This window comes from Varanus komodoensis, unplaced genomic scaffold (assembly GCF_004798865.1).
Source record: "Varanus komodoensis strain SLA01 unplaced genomic scaffold, ASM479886v1 scaffold63, whole genome shotgun sequence".
Lineage (NCBI taxonomy): Eukaryota > Metazoa > Chordata > Lepidosauria > Squamata > Varanidae > Varanus > Varanus komodoensis.
In genome coordinates this window covers 2,580,741-2,608,698 of record NW_025336259.1, presented here as the reverse complement: position 1 = coordinate 2,608,698, position 27,958 = coordinate 2,580,741, and the positions used below count along the sequence as shown (strand labels likewise).

Below are 27,958 nucleotides of genomic sequence, written 5' to 3'. Positions count from 1 at the left end.
TACTTAGAATAGACTGCACATTGGTTCCCAGTCATGTGAAGCCAGTTTGGAGTGAGGGCAATCGTTCCAGCTCAGGCTTTGAATGGGGAAATACTTCCCCCCTGTTTAAAAACCAAGGGTTCACCAAAAGCCCCACACTATTCCTGATTTGCATGGGGCTGGCAGCTTACCTTATCACATCGGTATTCCCCAAACTTTACTCCCCGCACTATCTGTTGATAAACGAGGTTTGTCGCCACGCTGTCCTCACTTGGGTTGTGCCAGGGCGTGAAGATCTCCTTCCTGAAGAAGAGCCTCCAGGGGGCGTTGCGTTCCTGGGCCCCCTGCTCCTTGGCATACTGCTCACACTGGGATACGGCATCCATCACGTGGTCGCTGCCGCTTCCAAGGGAAGAAACCTGGGGAGGGGAGAACAAGCTGGTCCTCTTTTGGCCCCGCAGAGCAGATTCCTCGAGCCAAGCAGCCCCGCTCAGAAGAGCGGGTTGGCCTTGGGAGAGCGCCTGGACCTCAGCACTGGTTGTGGCCATTAAATTACTTTCCATAGAAGCACAGAATAGTAGAGTCAGAAGGGGCCACGAAGGCCATCGAGTCCAGCCCCTGCTGCTGCAGGACACCAAGCCACACCATCCCGCTGAGATGGCTGTTCTCTACAGATGCAAATTAGCACATGCAAAGCGCATGCAAACCACATCCTCCTTTGTGCCTGCTTGGGTGATGCATTTCCTCCTTTTCGGCAATGCAGGAGCAGCTTACCACTTGGCCCTTATGCCTAAATTTGGGGATCTGACCCGTCCCCTGAGTGAGGTTGTAGAAGAGGCCTCTTCGAACCCATCTAGTTCCCGGCACCCCTGTGGCATACCTTGTCGAAGAGAGCGATGTACAGCGAGAAGCCAAAGTGGTCCTTCAGGCTGATCTTGTCGGCCAGGGAGCTGCACAGCTCTTTGGCCGTTGTGGCCGAGTCTGTCAAGAGGGTCTTTGTCGTCCCATCCATGAAAGTAACAGGCAGCATGATGGGTTTCTTGGATTTGGTTGCCTGCAAGAGGAAAACAAGTCCATTTTTGAAAATGAATGAGGATGAATGGCAACCTGGGGTCCTTAGGGTGAAATAGAAACATAGAAACAGAGTGAGTCAGAAGGGACCTCTCGGGCCTTCTAGTCTGACCCCTGGCTCCAGTTGGCTCCGCTCATTACAGAAAGGATATAGCCAGGTTGGAGTCAGTGCAGCGCAGGGCCACAAGGTTGGTGGCCGGTTTGCAGGGGATGCCGTCTGAGGTGAGACTGAGGGAACTGGGTCTCTTCAGCCTGGAGAAGAGGAGACTCAGAGGGGATCTGTTGGCCACACATGCTGGGGCCGTAGTTTGCCAAAGCGGCAGGGTCCTCTTGGGGGACTCCACACCCCTTGAGAATCTGCCAGTTTACAGAGAGCTGCCTTGACTGGCAGCCACTCTCAAGGGTCCTAGGCAGGGTCCCCCCACCCCCCATGGCCGGCTACCGGATCCTTCCCTGTGATGGAACCCAACTCACTGTAAAGGCTGGGCGGCACTTGGAACCTCCTCCGAGCAAAGCCTCGGCTCCACCACCAAGCTCAAGTTGCTCCCCGTAAGAGCATTTCAGCATGGGCCCTTCAGACTCCCCGACTCATGAGTCGGAACAGCATCCCAGCTGAAGACCGTTCCCGTTTTTACCTGGAGTTCCAGCCAGCTTGGGGGCTGAGTCCGGGTGCCGTTGGCAAACGTCCTTCGCAGCCTCTCCTCGCAATACGGAGCGTAACCGGGAGGGCCCCCATTGATGAAGTTCCTTAAGTACTGTTGCCGAGACAGAATGCTGCAGTGAGAATGCTTCAGCAAGGCCGGCCGTTGCTTCCCCGGGATCCCGCGGGGGCTGCCCTCAGGGGGTGGCCCTGGATGCCCCCCGGGCCTGCTTTTACCTTGACAAACTTTTCCGAAGGGGCGAAGCATCCCACGCACAAGGACATGAGGATCCACCCTCGGGCATGGCTGCTTTTGGAAGGGTTTTGGATCAGCTGCTTGCAGATCTGACAATAAATTTCATCCCTGACAGGAGAAGAACGGCCCATTGGATGAAAGCTCCTGGCTTCGCCTCCTCACCTTTGCCAGAAAGATAAAGCGGTCCTGCGCAGACACATCAGGAGCGGCCCCCGATGGATAGGCAGAGCCCGCTCCTCTCTTAGCCGAAGCCACCTCGCAGGGCGGCTGTGAGGATCGCACAATGAAAATCTTCATGCGCACTTACACTCCAGGCGTGCAGGTCCCCCCGGGGACCTGGTGCAAGAGAGCATTTCTGCAGCCTTTAAGGAGAGCGTATGCAAGCTCCTGTCTATTTGCAAATAAGGCTACTTCTCGGGAAAATGCCTTAGGCCTGCAGTGTGCTTTTACCTCAAGGAAACTAAACCAAGTCCCTGGAGCCAGCGTGCTGTGGTGGTAAGACTGTTCGAGGGGGGACCCAGGAGATCCGGGTTCAAGTCCCCACTCAGCCCTGAAGCTCGCTGGGCGACTCTGGGCCAGTCCTTCACCCTCAGCATAGCCTACCTCACAGGGCTCTTGTGGTGAGGATGAAATGGAGACGATCAGGTCTTTGTAAGCTGCTTTGGGCTTCTCAGAAAAGAAAGCAAGGTGGGATGAGAGGAGCATCCTCAGTGTCGGGAATTTTCCAGGCGTGAGCTTACCAGGCCTTGATGGCCAGATCTGGGAAGCTGCCTTCCAACTTTGATTTCCCATGCTGCCCTGGAGTGGCACTGCCTCCGTGGCGCAGAGCACTGTGGGGAGTGGGAAACAGCAGGTTTCCAGACCCAGTTGCTACCGGAGAAGCCCATAAAGCCGGCAGGAGAGGGGAAAGGAGGGGAGTGTCGAAGCAAATTGCACTGCCCATGCCAGCTGTCCAAATATTCTGGGTGCCCATTTTGGTTCTGCTTTTCAGATGCATACTCAAAACCCAGCTCAGTCACCCTCAGGGACCTTGGGCAAGTCAGGAGCTCATGCTCAGTTTTCCCATCTGTAAAATGGGAATGACAGCTTATTCCACAGGACATTGCAGGAAGACATGAGATTCAAAAAAGAAAGAAATTTCTTTTACATTGTCATGCCAGTTCTAAAACAGGATGGCCCATACAAAGCTAGAGAGCCTACCCAGGACGTTAAAATCCTGCATTTCTATGAGACCGCCAGGGACTGAGTTCATGCCACTTGGTCACTGGTTCATCCCACAGCAGGAGCAGCTAAGCAAATGAGGGATGCTCTTGACCCGAGCACAATTTAGTATCATGTCCGAACTGCAAGTTCTGGCTTGTCTTCCCACTGAAGGCCAGCAGCCGGCACTGAAAAGAGGGGCCAGGCAGTCTCTGTGGGGCACCAGAAGGACCTCCGAAGATGTTTGGGGGGTCCAGGTAGCTATATAGGGGAAGAGATCTGCCCCCATCCCCTTAGGGCTTTGCAAGTTAACACCAGCATGCTGGACTCGGCCAGGAAACCACGGTAAAGAAGGAAATTCACCTGGGTGTTCAGAGTCCCAAAATAGGGCTTTGTAAGGGAATAGTGGAACTGCTTAGATATATACAACAGTAGGAATCCACTCAGAGTGGAGAGGCCCCATTGATGAGGGTGTTCAAGGATAGGCTGGAAGTGCACATGGTGGGCATGTCGTGAGCGGAGCCGGCTGGAGCCGGGGGTCAGACTAGATGACCTTGGAGGCCCCTTCTGATTCGCTCTGTTTCTAACAAGGTGGATCTTTCTCTGTGGAACTTCCTGCACCAACTTTGTTTCCGCTGCCTGTCAAAGACTTTTTTATTTCAATGAACTTTTCCCAACTGGCCAGCCAGGATTTTTCAAAAATCTTTTTGGTACGCTGCTTTTAAAATAACTGCTGATAATCTTGAACAGTTAATATTTCATTCCTTCTTTCTTTATTGCTCACCACTCTGGAATATGTTTGGACGTGGAACAAGATATGCATCTTGTAAATAAATGACATGCATGCAAATAAAATGCAGAATAGGTCTTTGTTTCCTGCTAAAGTCTAACCTTAATGCTGGCCTGAGGATGCCGTTACCGATAATGAAATGGAGCTTCTCCAGGTTGGAGGTCGGCCGATCTTCCAACATGCTGTTGCCCTGGACGGTGGACTCTCCGTTGTGAAGACGCTTGGTCACCTGGCAAACGGGAGGGTCAGTTTTTTGCAACACTGGGCGACGCGGCACAATCCATTCCCTGCCCACAAGCGCAACCAGCGGAGTTGCGGAGGCCAGACTGCAAAGGGCTTCTCCTCACCTCTTCCGTTAACTTGGACTTCTTCTTGAGCGTCAAGGAGACCAGCTTGTGCCTCACACTGTTCTTCTTGTGCCCGTCGATGTGTGTGCTCTGGGGAGGTAAGGTGGCCGGTTTCAAAAGGACGCACGCCATGCGCTGGACATCGTCTGGCTCATGGGTCTGGGGAGACCCAAGCTCCAGTCATACAGAACAGCGGCATTTCCGTGTCGCAGATCAGGCAGTGAGAAAGCAATTTGCCACAGACACGCGCAAATTCCCCATCACCTGCTCCACTTCACCCGGCCTCACTCCCACGCTGCAAAACGGGAGAACACCTCCTGGGAGGAAAACCTCCCTTTGCGCCTGAGAAAGCCCAGATAGGAGATCCATCTTTTGGCGCTATGTGGAAGTTCTCTGAAGCAAAGTAGGACTTCCCTAAAGCGTATTTATTTATCATTATTTATTAAACGCTTTTGCATGCTGTCCTATTATACAGAAATCTCAGGACGGCTTACAATATTTAAAAGAACAATTAAGAATGAAGAGAATTAGGAAGAGAAGCTGGTGGATTCTGCCACATTGAGCACGGGGCCATTGCTGCCCGTCAGCAGGGTTGGAGCTCAAGGCAGGCCATGGAGTTTCCACAGCGGCTCTCCACAGCCTCGAGTTTTCCGTTACGCACAGCCACGCAGTCCGTGCGGCTCCATCTGCTGCCTTGCATAAGATGTAAATACAGGCTGAATCCCTCAAAAGAGCAGCCGGGGGCCGGGGGAGCCCACCGCCATGGAAGATCCTGCTGTCCCAGGAGTCCTTGGAGAGGTGGGCATTGTCTCCCCCCACCAGCAGTTCCCAGAGGCAGAGCTAACCAGTGGAGTGGGGGGGTGGGTGGGTTCAAAGCTTCAGGAAACCAAAGGAAGGCTCTGCCCAGGACAGAATTAAAGCAGGTCTTGTCTGAAGGTGCGGCAGTCCCTAACAGAAGCACCTACGCAAGTCCAAAGCATTTTTCTTCCTGTGCTCATTAACACCACTCATCTAAGAGAGTTACAGTGGTACCTCGGCTCACGGACGCCTCAGTTCACGACCAAATTGGGTCACGAACAGAAATTTCAGGAAAAAAAACCGTCTCAGGTAGCAAACTCCAGATCAGGTGATGATCGCGATCGCGCCCGTCTTCCCTGCATGAGTGCGATCGCGGTCGTGCTCGGGGGGCGGGGGGAGATGGCCGCAATCATGCTCGGGGGGCAGGGAGATGGCCCGATCGCACCCGTGCTTCCTGCCCGAGTGCAACCACGATGGCGTCCACCTACGGCTGTGACCACGGTCTTGCTTGTGCAGGGAAGACGGGTGCCATCACAGTCATGCGGGGACGTGGGGAGGAGATGGCCACGATCTTTGCTGTTCTTTGTCACTTTGCTTTGAATTTTTGTGATTAAAAAAATAGTTACAGAACAGATTAACCTTATTTATTTATTTATTTATTATAGCATTTTTATGCCACCCCCGTCGCAGAAAGCCTCGGGGCAGCTTACAAAGCAAAATCAACAAACATAAAATAAACATTAAAAATCCGGAGCATCTCGGCAATAGTATGAAACCAATACATAAAAACAACAATTAACAATGAAAATATCGTTTAAATAAAAAGGTCTTGGCCTGGCGCCGAAAAACAAATGACGGTGCCAGGCGGGCCTCTCTGGGGAGCGCATTCCATAAGTGGGGCGCCACCACAGAGAAGGCCCTCCTCCGGGTGCTCACCCTCCTAATATCTTTCACGGAGGGTTCCCGGAGAAGGGCCTCTGCCCCTATCTCAAGGGGCAGGAGGGCGTATATGGATGCAAGCACTCCTTTAGATAACCAGGCCCCAAGCCACTGAGGGCTTTATAGGTGATAACCAACACCTTGAATTGGGCCCGGACTTCAATGGGGAGCCAGTGAAGCTGACAGAGGACTGGGGTTATATGAGAACAATGCCCAGTCCCCCATCAGCAACCTGGCAGCTCTATTTTGCACCAAGATGTTGGCCACTGGTCTATAATTGGTGGCCATCTCTGGATCCAGGGATGCCTTCTTTAGGACTGGCCGGACTACTGCCTCCTTTAAAGGGGCAGGTACCTGGCCGTCCCTTAGAGAGGTGTTGACAATCTCCAGGATCCAGATCCCAATCACGTCCTTGACTTTCTTAAGTAGCCAAGATGGGCAAGGGTCCAGTGGTGGGACATACTTGTCCAAGCACCTTGTCCACATCATCAGACCACAACAACTGAAACTCATCCATCAATTTTGGACCAGACGGCAACATTGGCACCTCCCCAGAAGAATCTGATTCATAAGTCGAGTCTAGCTCGTGATGAATCTGAGCGATTTTCTCCCTGAAATGCTTGGCGAAGTCGTCACAGCGGGCCTTCGAGGGTGGCATGAGATCTTTCTTTGGGCCCGGATGTACTAGCCCCTGTACCACCCGAAAGAGCTCCATCAGACGGCATTGTGAGGAGGCAATGGAAGCGGAGAAGAATTTCTTCTTTGCCGCCCTCACCATCACAGCATAGGCTTGATAGTGAGCTCTTAAGTGTGTTCAGTCAGATTCATCCCGTGATTTCCTCCACCTATGCTCTAGACGTCTCCCAACCCGCTTCATCGCCCACAATTCAGGTGTGTACCAAGGGGAAGAGTGGGCTCTGCCCGGCGGGAGAGGACGCTTGGGAGCGATCGTGTCAATAGCCCTGGTCATCTCCCCATTCCATAGTTCGACCAGAGCATCGACAGGAGCACCAGCCTTATCAACCGGGAAATCCCCCAGTGCCTTCAGGAATCCATCTGGATCCATCCAGCACAATCGGGTCCGCACCCTTACAGAGGGAAAGGCTGCTCTCGAGCTCAAACCTCACCTTATTTACATTGACCCTTATGGGGAAATTTGACTTGGCTCACGACCAATTTGGGTCACGACCAGAGTCCTGGAACGGATTAAGTTCGTGAGCCGAGGTACCGCTGTACTTTGACAAAGAACTACATGTAAAGTTCAAGGACTTCGAACTCTGAGGTTTCTCTCACTGGGGCATTTATTGTGCACTCAGCAGAATTCCTCACTCATGGATGTTTGCAGGGCCCTTTCCCACGTTTTCCAGGCTTTCTTGCCTTATGGTTCCTTTTTAGAGGCAGAGAAATACAAACCCCCCAGGAAAAAGCAATAGCAATGGTGCAAGAGATGCATTTCCCCTCCTGCTGCAAAACCAGGAGAAGCCTCAGTAAAGCAGTAGGTTAAATCTTTCCTATAGAGAAGCCCTTAAACTGGAGCGATTACAATATTCTGTTCAAATGCGAATTTTGGCATAAGACAAGCAAAGCACCCATATAATGCATGCTGGCTCCCAGTGGGAATGCGGCGTATATTAAAAAGAAACCACAGAAAACAGAATCACAGAAAAAAACCAGTGAAATGAAATTGCAAACCAGTGATACGATTGCAAACCATAATTGGGATCTAAACTTCCAATCCATGAACTAAAAACACGTACTATCGGCACCAAATAATCTTGCAGTATCTTGGAGTCTGACAGATAACTCAGGACTTGAAAGACCACTTGAATTCAGTGGGGTTGATGCCTCAAAAGACATACATAGGTAGGTAGGTAGGTAGGTAGGTAGGTGTGTGCGTGTGCATGTGTGTGTGCGCGTGCGTGTGTGTATTAACTTAATTCCTTACAAAGATCACTGGACAAGCAAGCTTTCCTACCTCTCCTTCACTTTGCAGGGCCTGAAGTTCCTTTTTGTATGTCTTCTTTCCCAGCGTCTCATAGATTTTGGTCATCACCGGGATCTTCTCGCTGCCATCACTCATTGCTGTGTGATATTTGGGTTCGGGAAGATCCCCCATGAAGCGGAGGATAGTGATCCACACAGCGAGAGCTGCCTGTTTTGTTGTTTCAAAAGCAAATTTTAAGGACTTAAAGTATTGAAGTAATTTTGGTGTTTTTGAGGACACACCCACTGAAAGGAGTTAAACAGGAATGCAAAGCTCCTGTTTCCAGGATACAATTTAGTCTAGTGCCCCCTTGTGACTAAACCATGAAATGACATTATCCACGCAGTACTTGATCTCTAGGGAAGCTTTCGCATGTCCCACTAAGTCCCTGCATCAGCACCCTTTCTCTCATTGGTCTGCTGAAGTTTCCAGCAACCAAGGGAAATGTCCCCTCTTTGCATTGGGTTGCAAGTCTGATGGCAGAGCAGTAAAATGGAGGGGAAAATTATACATATTTCCTAGCAATGAGCATTCACTCCAGCACACTTGGGCAGGGCTGAATATCGAAGCAAAGAGTTGTGGAAGCATTTAGGGCATTCTCTGGTGCCCCTTTATGCTATTTTAGGAGCATGGTGAGGGGTCACCCTGGGAAGGGATGAGAGAGGATGGCAAGACTGCGAAGAACAGAGTGGGTTTTTTCTGCGCTTGCTGGGCAGCTCCGCGGCCATTTCTAGGAACCCAGGATGAAGTTGACCAGCTGTTTTGGGCAATGCAACAAACCACCAGGGGGACCAACAGCCCTAAAATAAGCTATGAGTTCGCAGGGCGGTTTGTTTGCAAAATAAGACAACTTGCAGAACCCGTGCCTTGTTCCCACGACATTGCAACCCACCACGCAACTGCCATGTCATGTGAACTAGGGTAATGGGATCAGAGGGAGCGCTCATGGTAGCCCGAGTGGCTGCAGTATACAGAAACAGCTGCACTTTGTGGTATGAAAAATAACCATCGACTCACGCACTCACTCTGCGATTGGCCTTGCCCTCCATTTGGGCCTGGTCTTGGTTATGGCAGCAACAAAAGCCAGAGGGGCATTGAAGAAGCGCCAGCGTGGCGCAACCCTAAGGGCATATGAACAGGGCCAGGGAGACTGGTTCAGATCCCTACTCGGCCAGGAAGATCGGTGAGTGGGCTTCGGGAAACCTCTCCCTTAGCCAACCTCGCAGGGTTGTTCTGAGAATGAAACATGGGCAGCGGGGCAGTGGCCTTGAGTTCTTCGGAGAAAGTGCAGGAAACCAGTGAGTGTTGACGAGGGCTGCAGAAGGGCAAAGGGTGCCCCGTCTCCCAGTGGCTGCCAGAGCCAAGCGAGGTCTCTGGGGCCAGTTCACACAACCATGCCGGCTTCCCCCAAGGGGTTCCAGGGAACTCACCAGCTGGTCTCCCTCGTCCTCGTGGTACAGGAGCGGCTGCTTGAGGGGCCTGCGCACGTAGGTGTGTGTGGTTGTGCCCTGGAAGTACGTGGCAGCAAACTTTGCAAATTTGTACTCAGAGAGGTCCTCCTCTTCTTCCTCAGGCAAGGGCAAAGCTGTATCCAAGTCATCTTCCTCCAGTTCCTTTCGAGTCTTCTCAAGATCCTAGAGAAACACCACCTGAAATGTCACTTGATTCATTTTTGAATCATCAGCGACAGGCAAACTGACCCCCAGCAGAAACTGTACTTCGTTCCCCAGGTCCTGGATTCTTCTGTCCAATACCAGAGGGGTGTCGTTCTCCATCAAGCAACATTCTCGTTTTGTATAAATGGACTGCTACATATCTACAGATCTCAACTCCGCTCACCACCAGACACCCCAGGCTGCGTTGTTCCCATGCCAATGGCCTCCTCGTGTGAGCACCATCTGCACGCACACACAGAACGGGCCACTGCTTTCAGGGTTTCATCCTGGCAGAACTTCCGAAGCACCGTCACATGACCCCTCATCAGGCTGAAATGCTTTTTCCTTTTCCAAAGGAGACAAGTGTGCTGCTACCAGCACAAGAGGAGGTTTTCTAAGGGAGCAAAGGCTTTAGAGAAACCCCTTCCTGGCTGTAAGGACTGAGAAAAGGGTGATGCTTATAATCAGTCTCAACTTGAACACTAAATTTGACAGCCAGGCAAGCTCAGTACATGTAAGCTTTTCAGACATAGCAGATTCAGCTTAGGAGCTCCCTACTTTTGCATTTCACCAGCAACACTACTTCTTCTGTCATTTCTGTCTTCGGCCTGCAAGGTTCGTCAAGTTTTGCTCCTGAACTTAATGTTGCTAATTTTGCTCCTGAATGTAACGTTGCTAACCATCGCTACATATTTATTCATTTAGAAAATGTGTAGGCTGTTCATTACTGTTGCCTCTGGACGGCTTACAACAATATTTCAATCCTAAATGAAATAAGTTAACTGTTCCACAATGAGCATAAAACTAATCCATTTAAAAACTTAAATACATCTGACACAATTAAAATCACTATATGCTAAAATATTAGTCAAATAAAAAGGTCTTGACCTGGTGCCAAAAAGCATATAATGACAGCACCAGGCGGACCTCTCTGGGGAGCGCATTCCATAGTCGGGGTGCCACCACAGAGAAGGTCCTCCTCCGAGTGCTCTGCCTCCTGACCGGAGGGCTCCCGGAGGAGGGCCTCTGCTGCTGCTCTTAGGGGGCGGGAGGGCATGTAGGGGAAAAAGGCGTTCCTTTAGATATCCTGGTCCCAAGCCATTTAGGGCTTTATAGGTAATAACAAGCACCTTGAATTGAGCCCGGACTTCAATGGGAAGCCAATGGAGCTGATAGAGGACTGGGGTTATGTGAGAATAATAACAACATATCAGCAGTGAGTCAGGCTAGAAGAAGATGCTCAGATTATGAGGTTGCACTTTCTGTTGGAGTTTCAAAGGTGGTGTTTCTCTAACCGTACAGGTTACAACAGGAGAACCATTGCATGCAATGCGGTGCCATGTTTTGCTTTCCGTTACCTCGAAGCCATTTGGCGGCTGCCCTTCCTGGCCAGGCAGCGAAGCCGTTGTTCCCAGGAACCCAAACATTTTGTCCACCATGTCGGAATCATTCACGGGCTCATTTCGGGCCTTCTCCATTTTCTGCAAGAGCTCTTTCTTCCGGCGGGCTTCTTCCTTTTCCTTTACTTCCCTTTCGGCATCTTCCCGAGCCAGCTGGGCCAGACGCAGCTAGAAGAGAAGGATTGCCATGAGTGAGCAGAGTGCAAAATGAGCTAAACTGGTGAAGGGAAAGACCCCTGTGGGGCTGGAAGGTCTTGGCACAAAAAGTCCGCCCCCTTGGACACAGGCTGATTTTCACTGACTACAAAACCCATGCATGAGGACCAGATTCAACATAGCATGAAGAAGGAAGAGGAGGAGGATTAAATTGGTAAGACACCAAATCAAAAAAGACTCAAGGTGCCTTACAGCAAGCATTAAAATATACATAGATTTAAAACAGCTCAAGGAAATTTAAAAGGCCAAGACCTGGTAAAACAAGCCCCAGTATATGCAGTCGAATGCCTGGGAACGCAGGTGCATCTTAACCTGGCAATAGGAACCCAACAATTTGGGTATCAGGTGGGCCACACGGAAAACAGCATCTCGCAGTTGTGGGGCCACCCCCAAGAAGGTCCTTTCTTCTGTTGCCCATTCGCTGAACCTTGAATCAAGCTCAGAAATGTACAGGCCCATGAAAGTGTGCCAGACTTGTTCTTACAGGCTCAGTTCTTCTGGTCCCCTCCATCAATCTGGCCACTTCATTTTTCACCATCTGCAGCAAAGCTGGCTCCCAGACAAAGCTGGTTAAAGACAGTCCTTGCTGCTGAGTTCAGTCGAGACTCAGATATGATGCGATGGAAGGCTCACACACGTGCAGAAACTCAGCATGCTGAGACAACCCTGTCAGTTTCTGGACAAGCCCTGGGGGATCCCATACCTTAGTTATTCCCAGCAGACCCCATCCGCCAGGCAATCCACTCCACTACTGAACTGTGCTTCTTGGCCAGGCATCCACCTCTGCCAAGATTCATATTGAGAGGTAGTGTGGCCTAGTGGTTAGAATGTTGGACTGGGGACCCGGGATATCTGGGTTCTAGTCCCTGCTTGGCCATGAAGCTCACTAGGTGCTTTTGGGCCACTCGCAAACTCTCAACCTGGCCTGCTTCACAGTGTTGTTGTGAAGATAAAGTGGAGCAGAGAAAAAAGTGTGTAAGCTACCTTTGGCTCTTTGCAAGAGGAAGAAAGGCAGACTATAAATTTAAAACAACAACAACAATAACATAGTGTAAAGTGAGAAGCCAGTTAGGAGTCAAATGCCTGGGAGGATGCCCAGGGGATGCTGGGCATTATCGGCCATTTTGTCTGCCTGCACACATACAAGATTGCACCGTAAATGAAACTCTTCTTTCCTGTTCTCATTTTAAACTGACTTTTTCTGAACACTGGACTCTGATGTGTTAAAAATAAATTTTACAGAGTGATTCACCAAATATGCCAACTGCACAAACAGAGAAAACAGTTACCCAGAGAAACAGAGGAAATCTTTCAAGAAGCAAGAACAAACAGAATCAGACTTTTGGAACGCTATTTCTGGCCAGCCAGGGGCAACCTGAACCTGCTGCTTCAGCAGCAGCTGCAAATACACACTTCTGTAGATGCAAGTCCCATTAAACTCAAAGGGACTTACTTCTACAGGGGGACACAAAGGAATCTGATGTTAAACTGCCAAACGATTTCCCTTGTCCCCATCCCTTCTTACGGCAATGGAATAGGGCTGCCCACCATCAATAGGGCTGAACTGAGAGCACATGACCCGAATTCTGGCTTCCAGAACAGACAGGCCAGCCCTGTGGCTGCCCCAGTGTGGGAGCAGCTTAGTTTTGGTCCTATGGTCCCTTACTGGTCTAGGAACCAGCAGCCCCCTGGGCTCTGCTGCAGGGCCAGAGGCCTGGGAAAAGACTGCTCAGGATTTCTGCTGCCCACATCGTTTTTTCACAGATACTTTCTCCGAGAGGTGTGGGACCGCAGGCAACATGCCCCTCCGGAAGCACAGGCACCGGGTCTGAAGGAACGGAGCCTGCACAAACAGCAACACAGAAACAACACAGAGACAAAGACTCTTGACCCACCTGGTGCTTCTTCTCAGCTTCCTCTTTGGCCTTCTTCGCACTCATTTCTTTGCGCAGCCGTTCCTCTTCCAGGAGACGCAGCTTTTCTGCTTCCAGGCGGCGGCGGTACTGGGGAAAGGGATCGGAAAGCACTGGCTGACTGGTCTGATTTGGTCAAGGCCTGGAAGGTTGAGTCTGCCCTTCCTGGACTCCCAGTCTGACCCCTCAGAAGCTGCCGTCTCTTCACCTCAGACTTTCTCTGAGGGTTGGGCGTTTCTACAGCCTTGGCACCGTTTTTCCCATTCTGGAAGCTGGACCTGCCTCTCCTAGGATGTCAAGGGTGACCAAAAGAGGTTTAAGCTAAAATAGGTGGGTATCTTTTGGCCTAAACTGTTTTAGCTTCCGCCCAGCTACCACTGGCATGCAGCTGCCAAGTTCTTCTCCAAGACGTAGGGTTAGGACAAGGTGTGAGGCAGTTTCCATGGATGGATGGAGGGGATGCAAGTGGAATCCAGAAAGCACTTAAGAGCCTTGGCATAAATGGCTTGGGAAACAGGAGAAGAGTCTATTGTGTCTGTGTCCAGCCTACCCTTTGTTCAAGGATAAGCTAGATATGCACATGGAAGGCATGTCATGCGCAGAGCTGGCTGGAGCCGGGGGTCAGACTAGATGGCCCAGGAGGCCCCTTCTGACTCGCTCTGTTTCTATGTTCCATTTTGTTTTGTTATGTTTTGTTTTTGTTTTTTTAAAGAAAACTTTATCTGGGAATGAGCTGTGGACATTTGATCACAGCAGAGGCGGGAGGGCTGGGTGTTTGTACACTAAAAGCCACTGTTCTCCCGCGGATGCAGACTCTGCGGCTTGGCTCACATGACATGAAGACCCACGGTCAAGAGCTGATGACGGGTTGCTACTGAACCAAGGCTTATTATTGAAGTGTAGGTTGTTGTGCTGTCCAAACCCAGCTTAGCTTGTTAACCACGACCAACCCATGAAGGAAGCCCATGGGCTGCACACTGTGGGATGCTTACCTGGTCCATTATCTCAGCTGGGTTTGGACCACAGAAAAGGATGGCGAAACGATCAGGGGGCCGGGCAGCTCCCCTGCGAGAAGCAGTTGAGGCAGCTGGGACTGTCCAGCTTAGAAAAGGGCTGAGGAAAGGGAGACGTGACGGAGGTGCTTGCAATAATGCATCGTGTGGAGGAAGCGGAGAGGGAGACATTTTCCTCCTGCTCCCAAAACATTTGAACTCAAAGGGGGTCATCCCAAGACACTGACTGGTAGGAGGTTAAGGACAGATCGTAGAATCCTAGAAGAGCAGAGCTGGAAGGGGCCACGAAGGCCATCTAGTCCAACCCCCTGCTGTTGCAGGACACCAAGCCACACCATCCCACTCAGGTGGCTGTCCAGTTTCGCCTTGAATGCCCCCAGTGTGGGAGAGCCCCCCACCTCTCCAGACAGCTGGTCCCACTGCCCTCTTGCTCTGCCAGTGAGTGAGGAAGCTTTTCCTGATGCCCAGCCTGAATCTGGGTTGCCCAACTTGAACTGATTATTCCGTGTCCTGCCCTCTGGCATCAGCAGGAAGAGATCGTGACCTTCCTCTCTGTGACAGCCTTTGAGGTCCTTCTAGAGCAGGGGTCTCAAACTCAACTTACCTGGGGGCCGCTGGAAGCAGAGTCTGGGTGAGGCTGGGCCACATCAAGGATTCCACCGCCACGGTGGTGGTGGGCCGCTCATCCCGCGTCACTCCCGGAGGCCGACCCGGGCGCTGCCGGCGCTTTGCAGGCCACAGGGCCCCTCCCCCATGCCCTGCCCATCCCGGCAATGGCCCACGGGCCGCGAGTTTGAGACCCCTGTTCTAGAGGGATCTCATGTCCCCCTCGGTCTTCTCTTCTCAAGGATGAACATGCCCAGTTCCCTCAGGTCAAAGGAAGTCCTTCTTCACACAGTGTATAGTTAAACTGCGGAATTTGCAGCCATGGAAAGCAGCGATGGCCACCAATCTGGATGGCCTTCAAAGGGGGTTGGACAGATTCCTGAGGGAGGAGGCTAACGGCGGCTGCTGGCATTGCTGGCCATGTGCTTCCCCCTCCCCAGAGGCACCAGGCCTGCATGTACCAGTCGCCGAGGAGCTTGGGCTGGCGGAGGCCTTGCACCCATCCTGCTGGAGGGGTCCTGTGAGCAGCTGGTTTGCCACCGTGTGCATGGACAGCTAGACTGGCTGGACCTGGGGTCTGATCCAGGAGGGCTTTTCTTATGTTCCTGACCCCTCTGCATGTTGATGCTCTGATCAAATCCAAGGCTCCTGAAGTCAAGCAAGTCTTGATCCGGTTCTCGTTTGGCCTTTCGGGGGAGTGCAGGTGAAACTTACCTCTCCCTTCAAGCGGGCGTAGAGGCGGCGGGCGATCATCCCCCTGGCGAAGGCCTGGATGGTCAGGACCGCCCAGAGGCGGTGGCGGAAGGCGCGTCGGACCAGGAAGCCTCGGCACCGCGCCTGGAACTCGATGATGCGCCGGCGGGCCATGTGGTACTGCTTGTGCAGCTTGTGGGAGCGGTAAAGGGCCTGCAGCCTCAGGAAGCCAATTCGCATCTTGGAGAGGAAAGGGGATTAGTGAACTGGGTAGCTTATCCCTGAGCAGGGGCCTCGCAAGAGACCTCCTAGGAAAGGGATTGTGCAGCCGTGGATTTTGCTTCCCACCCTCTCCCTGCAGTTTGGATTCGGGAGATGTCATTCCCAGGAGGTTGTGTGGCCGAGTCAGGACTTGCAGGGCCAAAGCTCCAGGAGCTGTTGATTTGCAGGGATGCCGATTCCCTCTGCCACATCCCCTGTTCCTCTGCAATACCCAGAGAAACCGCAGGGGGAGTATTTTTTAGCTGTGAACTATCTTGGATGCAATGCACAGGTTTTTGTAGGAGACAGAGCACTGGCCGTGAAGCTCCCTAGATGAGTTTGGGCCATGTGTGGACTGTCAACCTGACCTACCTCACAGGGTTGTTGTGAGGATAAAATGGAGCTATGGAAGCTGCCTTGGCTTCCTTGCAAGAGGAAAAAGAGTGAGATATAAACAACGACAGTAACAGCAACAAGCATAATACATGGCTATTTAGGGATCTCAGAACCAGCTTTGAAAACTGAGACTTTTCAAGGAGCACTAGATCAAAATATTAAAGGAAATATTTTGAACTGTTAAACCTGATCATATATACAACTGTGCTAAGCTGCAGGACCAACGCTCAGAAATAAAGCCCTTTGCACTCAGGCTTCCAGGTCCTCGCCTTGGGATCAAGGAGCAGGGGGTGGCTGACAGCACGGAAGATGCAGCCAACGACTTCGACAAAATTTTGGCCTGCACAGACCCATCATTAGACCCCATTACTGGGTTCAGACAACACCGTAACAGAGATCAAGGTCAGGGCAGAATGTGGCTTGTCATTGAATGGTGGGTTGTTGTTGCAATGTCGGTTATCGTGTCGTCAGAACACAGCCGTGAGAACAAACTGCGGCAAACAACCCACAGTTCCGAACCCAACAGCAAGACTTTGGTACTTTTCTTGGGTCCTTCATGGTTAATAAGGCATGGCTTGCTACCACAGATGGGCTCAGAGAACACAATAACACATGCCTCAACAACAACCCACAATTCAACACCCTTGAGTGTGCATATCGTGTTGTCTGAACCCAGCCTGTGCGTTTCCCAGAAGAACTTACAGCACCGTAGTTTCTTCGACAATTGTGCCCCCTCCAGTAACGCTGAATCATCAGAACTGCATTCCTCACTTTCAGGAAATTGGACCTGGAAAGAAAAACATATTGGTACTGTAATCTTGCCAGCTCTGCATCAGCTGCCTCCGCCACTGATTCTTCACAGATCATTTCCTCCATTGCTTAAGTTACATCCATCCCGCCTGTGTTCTTTTGCTCCATTCTCTGCTTATTGACAGAATCAGATCTTTTTAAATAGGATTTTGATGTATTTGCACTAATGTGCATCAGTGTTAATTCGCGTCGGTTAATGCACAGTCGCTAATGTGAAACGGTGCATCTGTGGGACCGTACAATCAAATCTTCTGGGTTTTCCTGAGAAAGAGAAGTCACGTGTGAATTGGCCGGATGTGCCCACGGGCAGACAAAAGGTGACTTGGCACGTTCTGATGTTGCGCACCTTGTAAGCCAGATCAGGCAACCTGGAATAGCCCTTTGCATCTTTTTTTGAGAATTTATAAACCAGCTTCCTTAATCATAGTATCAGTACTCCAAAAGCCCTGAAAAAATAAAAAATCTAGCCAGATAATGGGATGAAGGGAGTAACCTTATCCATGCCATTGCAAAAAAAAAAAAAAAAGCCCTTCCATTCCCAGCATGCCTGAGACAACATGGCTGCCTAGAGCATACTGGGAAATGTAGGAATTTTTCCCCATCTTAACATGCATAGGACTGTGCCTTAAGTTCATGTGTGCCAAGAGGGGTGCCACCACATAGAAGGCCCCCTTTCTCTTTTTACAGCCCCCTCTTTTCTCAAAGATCAAAATGCCCTTTTCCAAGGCTTTCTTATTGATACTAGAATCTGAAGTTAGAATATACTGGAATTTTAGGGGGGGGGGGTTAGCCCAATTAGGACTTGGGGCAAAAGAAATTTTGTGCCCCAGATAAAAAGAGTGAACCAGGGTAGGCCAAACTTGCGTTCGCAAGCATGTGGATCTGCATTTGTAACCCTGCACTTATAATCGTATTAGATGCAATGACATTTTGGCTTCCTTCTGATGTCTAAGCTTCTTTTTGTTTGTCAAAAGAGATCTATGCAAGGCTGCAGTCTCTGTCAAGTGCACCAGGGCACCTTTCTGGGCTAAGAAAGTTCCCTTTTGTTTGAAGAGGTGGATGAGTCTACGCCTCCTTGCAAACCGTATTTTGAAGATGAAGACTATAGAGCTGCCAGGTTGCTGACGGGGACGGGGCGTTATGCTCACATGACTCCAGTCCTCCGTCAGCTTCACTGGCTGCCCATTAAAGCCCGGGCCCAATTCAAGGTGTTGGTGATGACCTATAAAGCCCTAAACAGCTTGGGTCCTGGCTACCTGAACGAGCACTTACGTCCGTATATGCCCGACCGCCCCTTGAGATCTGCGGGAGAGTCCCTTCTCCGGGAACCCTCCATGAAAGAAATTAGGAGAGTAAGTACCCGGAGGAGGGCTTTCTCTGCGGTGGCGCCCAACCTATGGAATTCACTCGCCAAAGAGGTCCGCCTGGCACCGTCATTACTAGTTTTTCGGCGCCAGGTAAAGACCTTTTTATTTAAACATCATTTTAATTGTTAAAATATATGATCTGGCCAGGGCAACTTCTTCTTCCTTCTCTTTTCTCCTCCTATACTCTTTATTTACTTATTTTATACTGTTAATTTTAATTTTATATTATTATGTTTGTATTTCAGTGTATTTTTTGTATTTTTGTATTTAGTGGTAATTTATTATGTTCTATTGTATTTCAATATATTTTATTGTGTTGTAAGCTGCCCCGAGGCTTCGGCAAGGGGCGGCATAGAAATGTTAAAATAATAATAATAATAATAATAATAATAATAATAATAATAATAATAATGTTTTTCCTTGGTGTGCACTGACTGATGTGTTTCCCTCTAGAATGGGCCTTCTGGCTTGTTAAAGAATCAAGGTCCTTCACTACATCCTTGAGTTAATACGTAAAGACGCCAGTCAGCAGAAAGCATTGTTCCGACATCTTGGCAGAGAACAGAATCCTTCTTTGTTTCACGGTTGTTTTCCTGAACTCTGCAAGAAATGGTCTGCTATCAGAAGTCTGCATTAGGTTAAAGTTTGTGTCCCTTTCAGACATCCAAACTCACCAGCACATTCTCTATGTGAGCTAATCATTTGTTTCTTGAGAGCAAAGGTACATCGTTATTATTTATTTATTTATTTATTTAGAAAATGTCTATGCCGCCCCATTCACCGAAGCCTCTGACACGCAAATTGAAAGCTGGCTGGCTTGGTGGAGGTGCTGTTGTGGGAAACATCTGGCTAATTGTTTGCTGCCTCGTTCTCTTCTCCAGAATGATGACATGGATAAATGAATGAATTTATGTCATCTGATAAAAGAAAAAGGAAAAAAAACCTCTTGGAGCCATTTGGGCAGCCTGAAATACTCCAGTCCAGGGATAATCAACCTGATACCTGCCAGATGTTTTGGACTGCAGACTAGAATACTCTCAAGCGTCATGGCCAATGGTCAGGGAACACAAGACTTCCAGACTACAGGTATGGAAGAGCACCAGGTGACCTATCCTAATCTATAAGAAAATGTATCCTTCTGCCTTTTCTGACCACACACACATATTGCTGAGCTACAGTTGGTGGGCTGCATCTCCCATCATCCCCAGCCAGCATGGCCAAGGGCTCTGGAAAGTGTCATGGTTGGAGCACTCCAGCTTCCAGGTGCAAATGCATGAAGTAGCAAGGTATGAAGTGCGCAGGAAGGAGGAGCGTGGCTCGCTTGCCCGGGTGATATGCAGGCCCCCCATCAGCCTCCTCGCACTGCCGTCCCCAGGTGGCATTTCAGGAGCATGCACACCGCTGAAAGGAATCAAGGGCTGGCCTTCCAAATGGCTCCCCATACCTGTCCTTGAAGCCACGGACCACTTTCTGGATGAGGATAACTTTGTCCGTGATGGCTTTGTCCCTTTCAATTTCCAGCAGCATGTCGTGGTGGTCCTGAGAAAAAGAAGCCGGCAACAGGCCCATCATTCCTGGAGAGATGCCGGAATGGTGGGGAAGAAGATACACAGTCGCTCCCTGCACCAGAAAGCCTATCCAGTTGAAACTCCAGAACAAAAATGGGGAAATGGGGATGGGCCGAAAACTGGGCCAGCTTGCGTTTCCTTAGGTGGGCGTGAGCCTGCTTTGAGACTGCCACCAGAGTGCTTCCTGTCTGCATCCAATTGCCCAGCTCCCCAACGCAGGGCTGGCGTTCAGGGCCAGCATGATCGGGCACCTGCCAAGGGCCCTCACCCCAGAAGGAGGCCCTCACAGGCAGGAGACTCCCCCCTTCTCGTTCTGACCTAGGCAATGGCGGTGCAGCAGAGGAGAAGCAGAAGATGCTCTTGGCATCTCCGCTTACCAAGCAAGCAGGAGCCAGGAAGCAAACAGTAAGTTGTGCCAAGAGCAGCTGGTGACAACTGTGGTGGAAAGGTAGATCCAAAAACCTGGAACTGGCATTGCCCCAAGGACCTGAGGCAGAAGAAGGGGAGGGCTGTAGCACAAGCCCAGGGGGTGCTCACGCTGCCCAGCAGAACACCCATTCCAGCCAGAAGTGGGTGGGAACTACAAGTCCCAGGACGCTGGCAAGAACACGGTGTCCTTTGCCTTCAACAAAACATTTATGCTTTGTTCTGAATCACTCCAAATGCACTCATCTGTTCCGCACACATTTGAGGAAAGGAGGCATCCATCTCCCATGGAGCGCAAGTTTTGTGCACATTTCCGAAGGATGCACGTCGTTGTGCACATTTTCCATTCTTTTGCTCTACAAATCATATGACAAGCTCAGAAATGAAGACTCCGGATTCTGGATTGTGTTCAGGTCCGCAGTCAGTGGGAGAAAGAGGGCAAATTCTGGCTCAAATCAAATGGAGGCAAATTTCTCAAACATCTTGTTCGTGTCTGAATTAACCCTTTATCAATTCCAGAATGACAACGAGAAAAGGATGCATCATTCTCATTCTTGCATACTTCTAGGGCAGGGATGGCGAACCTTTTAGAGACCGAGTGCCCAAACTGCAACCCAAAACCCTTATTTATGGCAAAATGCCAACACTGCAATAAAACCTGAACACTGAGGTTTTAGTTTAGAAAAAACAACTCACAGCCAGTCCAAGCAAATATATATATATCCTTGGCAGCGCACTGACCGGCCATGCGAAAGCTTGGACAAGTCGCAACTTGTGACGTCATTGCCTGGCGCTGCTACTCCTTTCCGAGCATGCGCATGGCCCCTATGTGCACTGATGCTCAGCTGCTGGGGCGATGCTGGGGCGACTTGGCTCGCGTGCCGACAGAGAGGGCTCTGCGTGCCCCCTGAGGCAAGCGTGCCACAGGTTCGCCACCACTGTTCTAGGGTGTGAAAAGTAGAAACCCCCACCTATCAAGCTGGTGCAACCATTCTAGGAGTTGTCTTACTCTGTCCTTAGCTTGCTGGTGGTTTTCATGGCCCACTGATATCAAGGTTTGCTACAAACGTTCTCACACGTTCTCAGAGCCGGCCAACCCGGAGAGGCCCTTTTGACAGTCTCCCTTCCGCCTTTCCTGCTCCAGCAGCTGCTCTGCTCAGATAACACTCCCTGGCACTGAAGGGATGTGGCGGCAGCCTTCCCCAACGGGTGCTCTCCAGCTGCCTGGGCTGCCAGCTCTCAGGAGGTACAGAAAGACATGGCGGAGGGCATCAGGTTGGGGAAGGATACTCTAACTAGCACATGACAGGTCTGCCCAAAAGCAAGTGCACAGATTATCTGGGAGCATCAAGAAATTTTAAATCTACAAAATGTATGGAAGGGGCTTAAAAACATAAGAGGAGATGTGCCAGATCAGACCAAGCTGCTTCTAGGCCAGAGTGCTTTTCACACAGTGGTCCATCAGCTGCCCGTGGGAACCCCGCAAGCGGAACCAGAGAGCATCAGCACCCAGCCTGCAGAGGGAACCTGCCTTTCATACACAGGCAAATTGCCTTTGTTTTTCTGCTTAGCGTCTCTGGAAGTACAGGATCTGCATATGGGAAATGGCTGCCCCTGCACAGCCCTAAACAGTTCCTCCAGTAAGCATTGTGGAACTCATGCACACACAGACACACCCCACAAGAAGAAAGGAATACACAAGAGCCTGAGAGAAAGACACATACGAGGCAGCGAAAGCAGACTGCAATGCACTCCCGTCTCCTGGGACACACAAAATTTTGCTCCTCTTAGCAGAGCAGGAAGCGTGCATTGGATTGCACCCTAAATGTATTGGTTTGCTACCCGCTTGGCTCAGCTCCACCGATCAGCTAAAGTTTTCATTGAGTCATTGGTGGCAGCAGGGCAAATCCACTGGTAGAGCTGAGATCAAAGGGCAGCCTCATCTGTTCTTGAGGAAACATCACAGGAGGTTGCTCTGCTTTGCACTTTCCCATGTAGCAACAGCCCCGGGGATCCTCCTTTCCCCCCATTTGCTCATTAGCAACCAGGGACGACCCGGGAGACGGACTCTCTCTCTAGACCCTCTAGCCCAGTGGCCACGTTACCTTGAGGAAGATCTTCGTCTTGCCAATCTGCCAATCATCGTCCTTGCCCAGTACTGCTTCAGCGATGCGCTGACATGTTCCCCTCAGGTCTCCCTGGGAGAAACAGGCTCATGAGGTTGCATCACTCACAGCTAACCTGCCCTTGAAGTGTAGCTTGATACAAATTCTCACTACAGTCTCCATCAGATTAGCTTTCATGCAGGGTGCATCTGGGAAGCAGCGTCCTTTCTGTTGTTGGGCATCGGTTTTACACACAATTACCTGCCTTTTGTGCTCTGATCAGTGCTCATTTGAGGACCTTATGGCAGTGTGACAGAACACAATGCTGCTAGCTTCCGGGCTGGATCCATTTAACTTGTACATGTTTTAATTTTGTATTTTAAATCTCTTGTTTTATAATATGCCTTATTTTAACTGTGATGCTTCTGAGACGAGGAAAGAAAGACAGACAGACAGACATGCAGACAATCACAGCTCCAAACCCAATAAAAAGATCCAGGTCCTGGGTTCAAATTCAGTTAAAGTCATGGGTTCAAATGGAGTTAAAAGACTCACATCATGGGTTCAAACCCAGTTAAAAGATCCAGACTGTGGGTTCAAACCCAGTTTAAAGACCCACATCATGGGTTCAAACCCAGTTAAAAGATCCAGACTGTGGGTTCAAACCCAGTTTAAAGACCCACATCATGGGTTCAAACCCAGTTAAAAGATCCAGATTGTGGGTTCAAACCCAGTTTAAAGACCCACATCATGGGTTTAAACCTAGTTAAAAGACCCGCTTCATGGGTTCAAGCCCACTTAACAGACCCAGGCCATGGGTTACGAGAAGCAGCTCCTTTGTTTTAGAGCAGGGAGAAGAGGTGCTGGTCAGAATGGACCAGTTCAAGCAAGGTGGAAGAATAGCCTGATCCGGTATAGGCAGGTTCTCCCATGTGCATGCGGGAAGTGGGAAAATTGGTATTTTCCTTGTCAAATGAAAACTAGTTTTCTGATATGTAGCAATGGGCAAAGAAATGTGAGGGCACGGGTGTTCAACCTTTGGCCTTTCCCTTGTTTTGACCGACAGCTCCCACCATCCTCTGGCTGTGTATTTATGGTTAAGCCATCATGGTTAGATCAGCTACAAACACAAATCCAGCCACTCAATCTCTTGTTTCAAAAAAAGGTATTAAAGCAGGACTCTGTCAGAATGAAACCCCGGACATCTCCCTTCCTTCCTTTGATTTCTATACTGCCTGTTAACCAAGACGCTTCTCTTATTTATTTTATTTATTAAAACATTTCTATGCCGCCCCTTGCTGAAGCCTCGGGGCGGCTTACAACACAATAAAATACAAAAATAACAATATAAAATTAAAATTAACAACATAAAATAAATAAACAATATAAAAGAAGATCAGATGGTGCACATCCAAATGATATTTAGCATAAAAATATGATGAATACCATTTATTACTTGAAAGACATCCAAGTAGGTCCAATACTGGCTTCAGCAAAGCTTCTCCTTGGCTTTTGGGCAGACACTACAAATCTCACCACCTCATCATAAATTTGCCAAAATCAGATATGAAATGTATCATTTCAGCCTGACAGAGGCTAGTGTTTGAATCTTTGTTCTTTTATGACTGTGCGCACATATTTCTGTTTTGGGTTGATATAACCACAACAGTAGAAAAAACAAATAAACGGACAGTAGCTATGCCAGCTAAGGCTGGTGGGAATTGTACTCCAAAACATGGAGGAGCACCAGTAGATGCCCTGCAAGAAAGAGAGGCATTTCTGTGTTTTCCTCCCATTTCTTCATAATTACTCTGTGTCCAATTAGCATCCTCAATCCTCACTGGGCTATTTTGGGGGGTTCCCCTCCTGAGGGATTTTTCTTAAATATTTTTGTACTGTGGAAAACCTCGGGGGTTATTCAGAAACTTCTGACTCACTTTTTCTGTGTGCCTGAACAGCCAAGGCTTTGGTTACATAAACAACAGTGTGACTTGCAGACTGGAAACAGAGAGAATGATGCTACCACTGAACTGCAGAGTGTCTTTTTAAGGCGGGGGGGGGGGGATGAATCCTGGTACCTGTTTGTATGCTGGTTTCACCCCGGGCATGAGTACTCGATACCTGTCCACAAACTCCACAAAAGTGTACCGGATGGGGTAGCCAGCCCTACGGATCCGGATGGTCTCCATCATCCCGGAATACCTCAGCTGGCGGACACAGAGTTCCCGATCGAACAACTGCAGAGAAACAAGTGGAAATGTTAATTGTTTATTTCCATCCTGCCTTTCTTCCCCTTTCAAGGAACTGAAGACAACTTACCCATCCTCCTCCTCCTCCATCTTATCCCTGCAACAACAACCCTGCGAGGTAGGCGAGGCTGAGTGTGTGTGACTGCCCCAAAGCCACCCAAGCAGCTTCATGGCCAAGTGGGGGCTCGAACCTGGATCTCCCAGGTGCCAGTCCAACACTCCCACCACCACACAGCCAGCTGATAAAGTTCCACAACTTTCCTGATACAAATGTGCAATTTAACTTAAAAGAAGAGATGAAAAAGAGCTGGGGAAAACTGCCAGATAGGAGGATTCTTACATAAGAAGATGGACGGACATTAAAAGGAGGAATGTGAGGAGAAACAAAGGTGCATTTCTTTGCATACTCTCTAAATGCTGCTATTAGGAAAAATGGATGGATGGCCGGGCAGCTGGACACTGGGACCAAAACCTCGAAGGATGGGGAGCTCCCCTTTGCTACAGGGCCTCCCAGTGGTGGAGCTGCTTTACTCTGGAGTAACTCCACTCCCTCTCTGGGACATCACCTGAAGCTCATGGGTGGGGGATGCAGGACAGGTTCGAGGGAGTCCATCCCACGGTACATGGTTCACCTTCTGACACTGCTACTCAAGAAACAGTGGCGGACACCAATATGGCCAGCGCTAAAAGGGGATCAGACAACATCCGAATAAGACCACCCGTGGCTACTAGTCCTCATGGGAAAAAGGGGAGAGAGGGGAGACATGATGGATGTGTTCAGAATAATGCATGATATGGAGAAAGTGGAGCGGGAGGAAAGGGGGCATCCCATGAAGCTGACAGGTGGAAGGTTTAGGGCAGATCAAAGGAGGGACTTCACAGGCGGTATAGACAGACTTGCCGCCCTGGGAAGTGGGGACGGCCAGCAGTTCAGACGGCTTTCATAGAGTATGGGACTGATTCATGGAGGAAGAGGAGGCTACCGTGGCTGCTCTGGGCTCCCTCCTTTACTGGGGGACACATGCCTGTGTCCCCCAGTTGCTGGGGAGCTTGGGCAGGAGGAGGTCTTGCACCCATCCTGCTGGAGGGATCCTGTGGGCAGCCGTTCTTCCCCCACATGCGCGGAGTGCTGGGCTGGACGGACCTTTGGTCCAATCCCACATGGCCTCTCATGTTCCTCTAGCTCTATGCTACCTCCCGCAACAGAGGCAGCATGCTGGGGAAGATGGGCCGAAGGGTGCTGGGGAAGCATGTGCCGCGTGTGGGCCTTCTGCAGGCCTCCATTTGGCCCGCTGCATGAACAGCACATTGGCCAAGTGGCTCTGAGCCAGCAGGACTCTTCCTCGGTCCTAAAAGGCCCTGCAGTGGAACATGGGACCAGCACAAGGTGGCACTCCTTCAGCGCTCGCTCTCTGCTTTTATACTCGCTGTCCGAACGCAGCGGTGCCAAAAACAAGTTGTTCCCACACAGAAACCTGGACAAAAACAAAATCTGCTTCCTTTATATTTACCGAGCATGAAGCTTGCAGTAAAGCAGAGCGGAGCAGAGCTTAGCCATAAATGCATAAATGCAGGCCATGCTCTTTCCCCTCTTTTGCTGGTTTCCTGAAATCCTGTTTCCTGCCACTATCAACCTTTGCTCCTTTCTGACCCCAGGCAGAAACATCATCTCCCAGAACAAATGTTTTTCTTTTACTGCCTACTTCCACAGCCAATTCCCTCTTTCAGAGCCACAGCTTTTCGTTATTTGCTCTGCATTTTTCATATTTAGAGATTGGGTCTCAAATGGGCTATGGAAAGACCTTACATCTTTTGCACAAGGTACCGCAGCCTACAGAATCCTGGCACTTGGGGTTATTATATTTGACTCCCGAGAAGAAACTCCACAGAGATTTTTGGGGAGACATGGGGGACAGTGCCAAAAAAGCCCCCTCCTCCCCCTTTCAGCTTCTCTGCCTTTCTGGGCATCCCCAGAATGAGTGGGGGAATTCAGTTTGTGTCCACAATCCATTCTGGAGTCTGGGCCAGGTAGAATGGACCCCACTGGCTTTTCTACAACACACTGCAAGGCGGAACTGGCTGGTTTCCACCCAAGCTTAATGTAAAAGTTCTTTAGTCTGCATGCCTTAAATTCTCTTTTTGTGAATTTCTTGGTCTGAAGAACATAAGATTAAGAGGCAAAATGGGAATTTTGAACTTATTTTCATTATTACATTTATATCCCACTTTTTCTCCTCTTTCAAGGAGCCCAAAGTTGCTCAAATAGTCCCCTGCTTGCCTCTGTTTTATCTTCCCAACAACCCTGTGAGGTAGGCTAGGCTAAGATTGGACCAAAGTCACCCAGGGAGCATCATGGCCAGGTGGGGACTAATGAGATCGTGGAACTGCTGAGTTGCAGCTCAATGCTCTACTACCACGACACCACACTGATGCGCAATTCTAATTTGAATTCTGGTCCAGAAATCCATTCACAAAACCACATTGGTCCGTCACGGTTGACTAAAAAAACTCAGTATTCTCTGCCTGCCTGTTTCCAGTCCATACCAGTTCCACATGCATTAGCCCAGTCTGTCCCACTTCCAGAGCAATCTGCAATTTGTCCCCTTAAAAAACAGCATGAAAGCATTTAAACATTAACCTATTATTTTCGCTAAGCATGCATTTGGAGGGTGGGGGATAAGCAATTCTTCATTTCTTTGAGCAGGGAAGAGAGTTGCAAAGTTTGGGGAAGTGTGAAGACCAAAGATTAATCATTTTGATCTGGGTGTTCATCTGGGAAGCAGAAATCTGACTGGTTCCTTAATCCAGATGGAGAGACTGAGGGAACTGGGTCTCTTCAGCCTGGAGAAGAGGAGACTCAGAGGGGATCTGTTGGTGACATGCAGGTACGTGAGGGGGTGTCACACGGAGGTGGGTAGAGACCTGTTCTCCCCTGCAGAGGAAGGCAGGATGCGCTCCAACGGAGCAAAGCTCAGGGAACCCAGGTTCAGTTTGGATTCCTGACGTTAGGACCCCGAGGGTGTGGAATGGGCTTCCTCGGGAGGTGGTTGAGGCCCCATTGGTGCAGGTGTTCAAGGACAGGCACATGGTGGGCATGTCGTGAGCAGAGCCGGCTGGAGCCAGGGGTCAGACTAGATGGCCCGCGAGGCCCCTTCTGACTCGCTCTGTTGCTATGTATCTGTGAATACTATCCTTTAGCATCCCTGGACGACAAAATGGACCAGACAACCCAAAATCACTCACAGGGTTGTCAGAAGTCGGAGATGACTTGGTAAC

The 27,958-nt window shown here is 50.0% G+C and overlaps 1 protein-coding gene across 2 annotated transcripts in view; it reads right to left on the bottom strand.

Annotated features, from left to right (window-relative positions):
- MYO7A (myosin VIIA) overlaps nt 1-27,958 on the bottom strand; it is a 93,055-nt gene that overhangs the window by 26,288 nt on the left and 38,809 nt on the right. For both annotated transcript variants that reach the window (XM_044450164.1, XM_044450165.1), the window contains exons 15-29: nt 24,512-24,670; nt 22,434-22,526; nt 19,779-19,873; nt 16,860-16,944; nt 15,522-15,740; nt 13,171-13,278; nt 11,018-11,227; nt 9,435-9,638; nt 7,996-8,172; nt 4,284-4,373; nt 4,038-4,165; nt 1,928-2,054; nt 1,686-1,805; nt 860-1,033; nt 171-398 (exon numbers count right to left, since the gene is read on the bottom strand). In XM_044450164.1, coding sequence (XP_044306099.1) covers nt 171-398; nt 860-1,033; nt 1,686-1,805; nt 1,928-2,054; nt 4,038-4,165; nt 4,284-4,373; nt 7,996-8,172; nt 9,435-9,638; nt 11,018-11,227; nt 13,171-13,278; nt 15,522-15,740; nt 16,860-16,944; nt 19,779-19,873; nt 22,434-22,526; nt 24,512-24,670 — 2,217 coding nt within the window. The remainder of the gene's footprint in view (nt 1-170; nt 399-859; nt 1,034-1,685; nt 1,806-1,927; nt 2,055-4,037; nt 4,166-4,283; nt 4,374-7,995; nt 8,173-9,434; nt 9,639-11,017; nt 11,228-13,170; nt 13,279-15,521; nt 15,741-16,859; nt 16,945-19,778; nt 19,874-22,433; nt 22,527-24,511; nt 24,671-27,958) is intronic.